This window comes from Phaseolus vulgaris, chromosome 8, assembly GCF_000499845.2.
Source record: "Phaseolus vulgaris cultivar G19833 chromosome 8, P. vulgaris v2.0, whole genome shotgun sequence".
Taxonomy (NCBI): Eukaryota; Viridiplantae; Streptophyta; class Magnoliopsida; order Fabales; family Fabaceae; genus Phaseolus; species Phaseolus vulgaris.
In genome coordinates this window covers 29,859,162-29,869,892 of record NC_023752.2, presented here as the reverse complement: position 1 = coordinate 29,869,892, position 10,731 = coordinate 29,859,162, and the positions used below count along the sequence as shown (strand labels likewise).

At 35.1% G+C, this 10,731-nt stretch overlaps 1 protein-coding gene across 1 annotated transcript; it reads right to left on the bottom strand.

Moving 5' to 3' along the window:
- Window positions 1-830: 830 nt before the first annotated feature.
- On the bottom strand, window positions 831-8,932 carry LOC137825863 (ABC transporter B family member 15-like). The gene is made up of 7 exons (XM_068631656.1): window positions 8,371-8,932; window positions 8,087-8,141; window positions 7,766-7,944; window positions 7,207-7,664; window positions 6,541-7,081; window positions 4,699-5,565; window positions 831-2,614 (listed from the first exon to the last, which is right to left on the bottom strand). Exons 1-7 carry the CDS (start codon window positions 8,629-8,631, stop codon window positions 1,202-1,204), a joined length of 3,774 nt encoding a protein of 1,257 aa, XP_068487757.1. The 5' UTR covers window positions 8,632-8,932; the 3' UTR covers window positions 831-1,201.
- Window positions 8,933-10,731: the final 1,799 nt, after the last annotated feature.

Sequence of the window (10,731 nt, the reverse complement as noted above, 5' to 3'; positions counted from 1 at the left end):
AAATCACCTCCAATCTTCAGTGCATCTTCATTCTCTTCCGCTGCTACCTCAACTCCATTCCAAAACAATCCACATTGATTGCATCACATAATCTCCCCAAGCTCGGGAACCCCTTTTTAGGGTAATCAGACTTTATTTTGAATTTTAGCTCCAACCATATTTATGGTCAAGCTTTGGAAAATGAGTCATATTTTCATCACCAACTCCATTTTGGACTTTGTGATCATTTATATAGCTCGATGGTCCGAGCTTAGTGTAATTAAAGTAATAAATATTTATGTGATGATAGTTTATTATCAAACGAACTTGTATAACTTTGATCAAATGTAGTGACTATTTATTTTCAAACTATCTCATGTAGCTTTAGATTTATTTCCTCTAATGTCATATTGTGGTACAAATTATATTTATTATCATAGAAAATTGAATGTTATTTTATAAATTTTGAAATAATCATATTGTTGTTAGGATATTATTCTAAATTTTTTTAGCACGGTTTTAACAGTAAGGGCTTAATTAAAAAAATTTGAAATATAATATTTTATCATTTTTAAAGTAGATTCTAATTAAAAAATAAGTAAATGATACTTGCACGAGAATGTAAATATTATTTTTGTTTTTAATATTAACTAATTTTTATATATAAAAATATACTGTGCAATATTTTCAAATAATTTAGAAAGTTGGTGTAAGAATGTCTAAACAAGTTTAACAAAATATAAAAAATCTACTCTTAAAACTTTGTAAAGGAGTGCGGTGGTAGTTTGGTCTAATATCTGGTAAGTTAGTAATCATTTCGACCTGGAAAGTAGAGAGAAATATTGACACCATTGGCACAAGTATGCTTGATATCATTAAGACCTATTATTATATATACATACATTATTTAAACATGGATCGATGTTGTTGGGAACACGAGAGAAAGTGCGAAATAAGAAAGGTACACTAAATTTGAAAGTTCCTTCACCATCTCATCCACTTCTTTAAGTTGCTTTCATCTATCACCAAACCAAACCAAACCAACCAAACCCATGTCATATCTTCTTTAAGACTACTATTATTCTTATTATTATTATTATTATTATTATTATTATTATTATTATTATTATTATTATTATTATTATTATTATTATTATCTCCAAAATAAGGTCAAGTAGCTAGCAAGCCGAGCGGACAAAGACAACTTGGTACTTTGGGAAGCTCAACTGACAGAGTGGGTAGCTTTAGTAGAAGTGTAGTTGGGTGTGGCTGCATGTCTAGTCTGAAGACTCACCAAAGAGTAATAAGCTCCACATGGTCCTTTGGCCAACAAGGAGGAGTGGGTTCCAGTCTCCACCACCCTCCCCTTTTCCATCACAGCAATAGCATCACAATTGTGAATGGTGCTCAACCTGTGTGCCACCACCACGCTGGTCCTCCCTATCATTACCCTCGTCAAGGTATCTTGCACCACCTTCTCTGATTGACCATCCAATGCACTTGTGGCCTCGTCCAACAGCAACACCTTAGGGTTTTTCAGTATGGCCCTCGCTATTGCTATCCTTTGCTTTTGACCCCCTGAAAGTTGTACCCCTTTTTCCCCACACCATGTCTCGTAACCCTCCTTCAGACCCGCTATGAAATCATGAGCGTTAGCTGCTCGTGCTGCCTCTATCATCTCACTCTCATCAACCCTCCCACCTCTTCCATATGTAATGTTCTCTCTTATGGTCCCACCAAACAACGTTGGCTCCTGGCTCACAAGTGCTATATGCTTCCTTAGTGACTTTAGGTTATACGATCTTATGTTCATCCCATCTATTGTCACCATCCCCCTAAGTGGATCGTAAAATCTCTCTATTAGCCCTATGATCGTTGATTTCCCAGATCCACTTTGCCCCACCAATGCCGTTGATTTCCCTGCCTCCATTTTCATAGAGAACCCTTGGAAGATAGCCATATCAGGCCTGGTAGGGTACGTAAAATGCACCTCATGAAACTCTATTTCACCAACCAACTTCTCTGCCTTGTACCCATTTGGGTCATCAGGCTCTATTTTTGTACACCTATCTATGATGCCAAAAGTAGAGGCCACAACATCTGCACCTCTAGCAATATCCGTGGTCATGCTTCCCGCATCCGCAATTATCCTCCCAGTGCTCACCAAAACCATGAAGCTCTCAAAGAAGGTTTTTGTTGTTAAGTACCCGTGCGAGATGAGCTTCCCACCGTACCAATAGTTTAGGGCCCAAACGCAAGATGCAAGGCCTTGGGAGAATCCAAGCCCAATGCCAGCAAACCATGACTGCCGAATGTTCTCTCTGCTTGGGCCCACTTGGGCTGCTTCAAGCATTTTCAGAATCCGGTCCTGAGAAGAAAAGGCAGTGACGGTTCGGAGATTGGAAACCGCTTCTGATGCTAGTTTGCTACTTTGTTGCTGGGCCTTCATGGACTTGTTGGACATGCTCTTGAGAAGAACACGCCTTGTGTAAAAGCAAGCAATGATGATAGGTTGTACCGCTATCATAACAATAGAAAGCCTCCAGGAAATTATCAGACCTAGTGTGTAGGCTGTTAGCACCGCGGAAAATGTCTGTACCAGCAATGCCATTCTATCTCCCACTAGAGACCTCACCTGATTCAAACACCACAACACAATCAAATATGAAAACACACGCTACTCACGGATCCAATCACAGTCACAATCACACTAACCACTACGCAGATCTTGTGTAGCCCCCAAACTACCAACAATTAGCACACAAAAAGCTCAAGAACACGCTCAAACACAAGCACGTGTGCGTGCATTAAAGCCGGTTTAGACGGCATGTAGCCACGACCAAATTATCTGGCGTACCCAAATAAAGTACATAACTTTCCTCAGTCGTGACAGGAGCCACAATGCCACCTTCTAAGCCTCACAGTCCTCTCTTTCATTCGTTCATCACAACATTTGATGAAATCAATTAAATATTTTGTATTGTTTTCTAATAAGATGCCAATATATAATCAAAAATAGTAAAACAATCCCACTTGGAAAAAATGAAAACTAATTTATTTTAAAGTACAATGAGATTTTTAGCAGTAGTGGCGATGTTAATGTTATTTAATACTAAGTGCTCCTCAATTTACGCTTTTACTGTTATAGTTAAGGAAAAATATGCTAAAATAGACAGTCTTTATTGCAAACTTCTAGTAAAAAAGTAAGTATGTACGGATAATTAACTGGTACTACAAAGTGTTTACTATAAATAAAATTAAAAAGGTAAAATTTATAATTTTAAGTCAGGTTTTAATAAATTATTAAGATGTTTTAAGAAAAAGATACAACCAAAAGATGCCTATCTTAAGAATATTAGGATAACGAAAAGATGCTTTCATTAGAATATTATGATAACAAATATGGTTTCCGTTGATGACAAGTATATAAAATGAAATTGATTTCAATAAGTAAATTAGAATATATATATATATATAGTATGTATTCTTAAGTTATTATATATTCCTATCGAATGATTTAAAGTAAATATTATCATATTAAATTTTACTGTTGTGATAAAATCACTTTCTTTTCTTTCTCGGCCCCCTCTCCTCTGGCCCACACCTATTTCCCTCCTCATTTAATATGGGAAAATGCTTTTAAACCACTTTAATTTTCTCATATTTTCTATGAGACCTATTTATATTTGGTTATACTTTGTTTTTATCACAAATTAGATTTCTATATATCTCAGTATCCTATTCTAAATTGAATGTATTCAATGAATGAGTGTTTATTTGAACGAACTAATTCAAGTGTAGAAGCAGAGTGAATAAAAATTATACTTGGAGTATATATTTATGTCTTTAGAAGTACCCTTGTCCCTGAAAGATAAAATAAAATAAAAAAAGTGCCGAAAGGAGAATAAGGGAACGGAAAGTGAGATGGAGCCTGGGTCATCCCTTTTCTTCAAAAGAAAAAGGGTACGGAAAGGATGTAACCACAAGGGAAGATATACCAATACAGTTTCTCCATCTTTAATCCACAAGATTTATCTTTTCTCAAGCACACACAAAATTCTCACCGACAACCGTAGCGTTGCATGTAGAGAGATATATGCATTATAGCTAAGAATTTATCGTACGACATAATAAAACCTTAAATAGTAACAATACCGTCGTACCTTTTCTTCTCATCTTATACACCTCCCACTATCACTTTTACAGCAAAAATAAGAAGAAAAAAGAATAACTGAAAAACTTGATATCTTTCGCTGTCCTAACCTAGGAAAAAGTTATAAGCTAGAAGACTTTGGAAATCTTTTTTAGAGTGGAAATTTTGATAAATGTTTGGTTAAAACAGTTTAGAAACTGAACATGAACGCTTAATACTCTTTTTGAACTTAATTACCACATAAAAAAAATTATCTTTCACTCATTGTGTATCACTTATAAAAGGTATTATTTATCATGTGGCCTACCTATATTTTTTTTAAAAATGAGAAAAATGGCATTTATTCGAGATCCTATTATTTTGACTTAGACAAGTGTGGGGTACTGATAAACAAGACTTTTTTTGTTTTTCTAAACATATCTTATCATATGCATTATGTTCCATCTTTTGTTATGGTGTTTGTTTTCCAATGGGAAATGGGAAATGATTGATATCGTTAGTGGTGTAAAGAAAAACTTAAAAACGTTAAAGCAGAAGAAATTGAGGAAAGGGAAGCAAAAACTTACCACATTGGCGTCTTTGGCAAGCCTTGAACAGATGGCGCCACTGGAGTTTTCGTCCAAATCAAACCATCCAACTTCGAAAGTGAGGATTTTGGAAAGCACGGTCTCTCTGACCCGTTTGGTCAAGTATTCCCCCATGTACGCGAAACAATAATGCTGCCCAATATTCGCAATGAAAGACACCACAAAGAGGCCCAGAAAGGCCAACGAGTAGATCCTAGTCTTCCTCACCATCTCCTCATGATCCGCCTGAAAATACAACAGTATCGTGGACCCCATCGTGAATGCGTAAACTGGCTGAACGGCACCGAACACCATCGCGTTTAAGCACCCCAAAACCACGTGCTTCCACTCGGGGACGCTCAGTGATACAAGTCTACGAAACGACGGCGCGCGTACCTTCTTTGCTTCCGCCACGTCACTACAACTCCCACCAAATGGCCCCACTAGGTGGTCGTTTTCTGTGTCGGTGGTTGTTATCGAGCAGGGAACACTTCCGGGAGCAACGGTTTCCGCGCTTTCGTCTTCTTTCGCTTTCTCCGTTTGTTGCTGGAGGCGGAACGCGGAGGCGTAGGCGCTGGTGTCGTTTTGGAGGAGCTCGTCGTGCGAGCCCATCTCTATGACCTTTCCGCCCCCGAAGACGGCGATGAGGTCTACGTTTTGGATGGTCGATAAACGGTGGGCGATGATGATAGCGGTGCAACCCTCGGCGACGTCGTCCAATGCCTGTTGGACGAGTCGCTCCGATTCATTGTCTAGCGCGCTTGTTGCTTCGTCCAGAAGGAGAATTCGCGGTTTCTTGATTATTGCCCTCGCAATTGCTATCCTCTGTTTCTGTCCCCCTGACATCTGAACCCCCCTCTCTCCCACCTGCAAGTGGAATCAAAACCATTATATTAAGCTTCATATTATTCAATACCATAAAAATAATTATTTAACATGCATATATTTCATGTAAATAACTAAAATCACAATTTTATGTTTAAATTTTACCATAACTTTCTTCTTACAGTATTAAAATAAAATTAATACTTAATAGTGTCAATTCTCTCAGTAGTTTCTTTAAATTTTTATTTTTACTAATATAAAGCAATTTTAATTTATAATTTTTTATTTATATTTTCTAGAATATATTCAATGAAATCTTTAACCTAAAGTCAATTTAAAATATTAGTAAAGAAAAACTAAATTTGATTTGAAAACACTAACCGTGTTTGTATTAGATTTTTTAACATATTTATTATTTTGAATTTCTTAAAACTAGAGTGACAAAAATAGAAGAGACAAATTATGATACTACGAAAACACAAGTGCAACAGCGTTTTGTATTCACCTTTTCAATTCTTCCTTAACACATATATAAAAATAATAATAATTTTGGATAAGGGGAAATTGAAAAAGAAAAAGGGAAGTGAAGAGAATGATATGAAAATAAAAATTATTTTATTTAATATATAATATTTGATGTAGAAATGTGTGAAAGTATGTTCTCTCTTTCTTTCGGAGAAAGAGTGATATAAAAATTGAACATTAATATTAATTTTAAAAAATTAAATTAAAATAATTTTAAAAAATTAAAAAATAATTTTAATTTTTAATAAATTCATATAAAATAAAAGAATATTTCATTATATTAATAAAATGAGATACTAAAATTGAAAAAAAAAATAAAAAAAATGGTTATATTGAAAAATTTCCTTAGGTATAGATTTTAAAGGAGTTGAGGGGATATTTTAGTGAAGGATTATGCATTTTATTATTTTTAATAATTTTTGGTAAAAATATATGATAGTGTAAGAGAAGTGAGTTAGAGCAGTGGGGTGGAGAGTAGAGTAGAGTTGTGACCTGTGTTTGGTAACCGTGAGGCAGAAGGGAGATGAAATCATGGGCATGGGCAGCTTTTGCAGCCTGAACAACTTGGTCCTCCGTGGCGTCCTCTTTGCCGAAAAGTATGTTCTCTTTAATGGTTGTCGCAAACAGAGCAGGCTCCTGGCTCACCAACCCCATCTGCGATCTCAGCCACTTGACCTGCAGCTTCTGAATCCCAACCCCATCCAAACGCACCTCTCCTACCACCGGGTCATAGAACCTCTGCAATAGCGCTATCACCGTTGACTTCCCAGACCCACTCTCCCCAACCAACGCCACTCTCTTCCCTGCAGGAAACCTCACACTCAACCCATTCAATATTGCACTTTCTGGTCTCGACGGGTACGCAAACTCCACACCCTCAAATTCCACTTCCCCGTAAACTCTCTCCAGAATCTCCCCTTCCTCGCTCTCAGAATCAATCCAAGGAACCCTCTTTACCACCTCCTTTATACGCTCCGCTGCCGCACCCGCTTCCGAAAAGTACTTCACGTTCGTTAAACCCGCTCCCAGACCCCTTTTTCACAAACACAAACTCAATTAACCTCCATTCAATCAATTCACTATAAAACAAATTACATCACGACAACAGTAGTATTAATTATAATAATAATAATAATCATTATGATAATTATCACTTACAATCCACCAACAGCGATTGCTGCTCCAACTGCGAAAACTGTTCCTCCTTTGACGCCATGATAAATGACGAGTCTGCTGCCGTAATAGCACATGAAAGACCAAATGCCGAAAACGACGCTGTTGCTACCAATGGCTAAGCCTTTGGCCCAGCCTTGCTTCAGGCCCAACTTCACCGTCCCTTGAAGCGCGTTTGAGAAAGCGTTCATGGTCTTGCTTTCCCCAACGAAGGAATAAACGGTTCTGATGGATGAAATTGCTTGTTCCACCACTGTTCCTGCTTCATTATACTCATCTCTGATTCTACTAGACAACCCCAACAAAGTCTTGCCGTAGATTATACCCGGGATCACCAGAAGAACCACGAAAGGAAACCCCACAATGGCCAGCCTCCACAACATTGCAAACGCCGCTATGTAGCTCCCAACGAACAATGAAATGTTCATCAAGAAATTCGGAACCTGTAACGCATGTCATTAGTTCTAACCAAAAATAACCAACCACCTTTCACTTACCATTTTTATTTTTTCTTTTGGTAACTGTAATATAACATAACACCTACCTTTTCACTAAGAACATCTTGGACTACGAGGCTGTCGTTGGAGACGCTGGTGATGATCTCTGACGTGCTTGTGACATGCAAATCGAAGTACGCCACATCTTGTCTAAGCACTGCTTTCAGATACCTGTATCTCATTCTCGCTGCTTGTCTTTCGCTTGTTCTTGTCCAACAGTAACCCTCTGAAAAAAAATTGCAAAATATATAATAATTGTTAAAAAAAAAAAAAAAAAAGAGGATGCAACAATATCATCACTTTAATTTGCGTGGCGTAAATGAAAAGAGAAAAAGCAAAAGCAAAATCATTGCGAAACCGAAACTCACCGACGAAGCAAACGGCAAAAGAGACACCAGCTAAATATAACCACGCCAATGCATTCTGCATCACCAATAATAAAGCCAAAACCGTTACCAAGCTTCGCTCATGTTATATTCTTTCCATGTGAGTTCATAAATTACGACAGTTTCAGAGTGTGACGTGCTCATCATGCTTTAAATTAATTTTATATGACACTCAAGTAGGTGTGATGCTGAGAACAATTGAGATGATGGTGATTAGGAAGATGTAAAAATTTGTTGTGTGTATAGAGAGAGAGATAGAATTGAACCTTGTTGATGTTATGGATGAAGGTGCTTCCATCCGTGTTGGATGAACTCCCAATGCTATTGATCATCCGGCTACTGATATACAACACGAGAGGGGTGGTGACGCCTTCTCCAACAGCCCCAATGGTACCTAAAATCATAAAAAACAAATCTTTGCGATCGGCATGCATGAAAATTGACCCAAACCCCTGAGACCCGTTTTTGATCTTCTTCTTTCTCTCCTGGCTAACCATACCTACTACACTTTTCTGATTCCTAACCATTTTTAGACACACGACCCTTTTTCTTGAGAAACAAACAACAGTGAGATTCGGAGACCCACTTCTGTAGTTAATGGAGCATGGTTTCTCTGGCCTCTTGGCTTGGCTCCAAAACCAGCTTTCCTTTGGTTACCTTGAGCTATGTTGTTGCAACATTCTGGTGAATTTATAGGAATCAGTGTGGGTTAAAGTGGTGTGGGACAAAACTTATAGGGACCAGAATAGCTAGGGTCAGGGTTGGGGAATTCTTAATAGCATGTGGAGAGGTTTATTGTGTTGTTGAGGATGGAGGAACATGTGATGTGAGGAGGAGAATTAGCTCCTGTTTGACTTTATAATTATCACACTGCTAAAGCATCGGGACTTTTTTCATAGCCATAAATATATAATTCTACTTTTATAAAAGCATTTTTCTCATCTTATACCACTTTCAAAATTATTTCCTGAGATATGCCCCTTTTACTGCTTTTTGCTGACACGATTCTTTCTCTTTTCATAAGGGATCGCTCAACTTTGGCCCCTTTCTTTTCTTATATTCAATGCCTTATTTTAATTTATATTAACCCTTCATCTGACATTTGTTATCTTAAGACTAAGCTTAATAAGAACCGTGTGCGGTTGCCTCTAAAAACTTCCATTTTATACTATATATTTCTTATACGTAACTTTGACCCAAAAAATTAAATACATCGCTTTATAATTCTGAAAAAATCAAATACATAGTTTATTGTGATTTAATCAATATAATATTAAAAATTGTTCTATTTCATTAAAAATTATTTCTCTTTCTAAATCTAAATGTAATCTCGTACATGATTGTTAACAATTTTTTGTTATCAGCACTTTTTTTGTCTTTAAGTAGGCATGAATTTCCGTTACACTAATTTAAGTTTACTTTTAAATACCACTTTTAAAATTAATCATATTTTTTGTTACTTTATTCCTGCTGCAATTTCAAATTGTTATAAAAACATTTTATATTAAACAACATTAAAAAATGTATGTGAATATTTATATTTCACAAAGATGGAAACTCGAGTACAAAACTTAATATTATGTTCTGGAAACGTTAAAGTTTCAAAGGTCAACATAATCAATTGTTTTCTCTTAAATCAAGTCTTCCATATGTCAATAACATGATTTAATTAATAAGTCTAATTTCTATTTAGAAATCTTCAATTGTTATGAGCTTTGACTAAAATAATTAACAAAGTTTAATTATATATATATATATAAATATATATACCCACAGTTTCCTTTTTAAATTAATATTTATTATTTTCTTCTAATCAAAATAATGTATCTCGTAAGAAATTATCATTTGTATTAGGATCACTATCCATTTATGATTCTAACTAATAAGAATGTAACACGCAAAATGAGAATGACATATTTCATTTTGATATGATTTCTATGACTTGGGCAATAAACATGATTTCCCTTATTAAATTTGTTAGGAAACAGAGTTAGACTTCATAATATTCATTATAAAAAAAATTATTAAATATCAACTAATTTAAAAAAAAAATCAATTAGTATATTAATTAAGTTAATTTTTTTATAAATTAAAAAATTATTGATGTTTAAAGTGATATCTATTATTAATAAAAATTTATAAAATAGTTTCTAAATTATATTTAACATTAACTATTAATATTTTAGTTACTTACTATTATATTAGAGTCAAAATTAATTGATTAATTTTATTATTTTAAATACTAATAATTTAGTTTCTAATTAAATTAGTTGACTATTTTTTATCATTTTAGATACTAATAAATTAATTTCTAAAAAAAATTCTTGTAGTGGTTCTTATTGAGCTAGACAATAATGATGTTGTGTGGTCTTATATTATTAGTATTGTTTAGTTTGGTTGTGTTTAAATTTGGTGAGTGAAACAAGAAAGACAGGAATAAGAATGACAATGCACAACTTTAACTAAGTGGAAAGTAATGGGAAAAGTATGCTAGAAAAGAAATAGAAACACATTTTTTTCTTAAAATAGAAAAGAATGGCACTAAGAGTGTATTTTTTTTTTTTCACTACATAACTCTTAATGTTTAATGTTTAATGCACAAATAGTTATCTTGCAAAGATTTTAAA

Excerpts from the sequence above, each read along its gene's own strand:
- LOC137825863 (XM_068631656.1), bottom strand. The coding sequence starts at position 8,631 with ATGGTTAGGAATCAGAAAAGTGTAGTAGGTATGGTTAGCCAGGAGAGA. Across the intron at positions 7,665-7,765 it reads AAGATGTTCTTAGTGAAAAG|GTTCCGAATTTCTTGATGAA; the intron begins GTAGGTGTTATG and ends CATGCGTTACAG. Across the intron at positions 5,566-6,540 it reads CTCACGGTTACCAAACACAG|GTGGGAGAGAGGGGGGTTCA; the intron begins GTCACAACTCTA and ends TTCCACTTGCAG.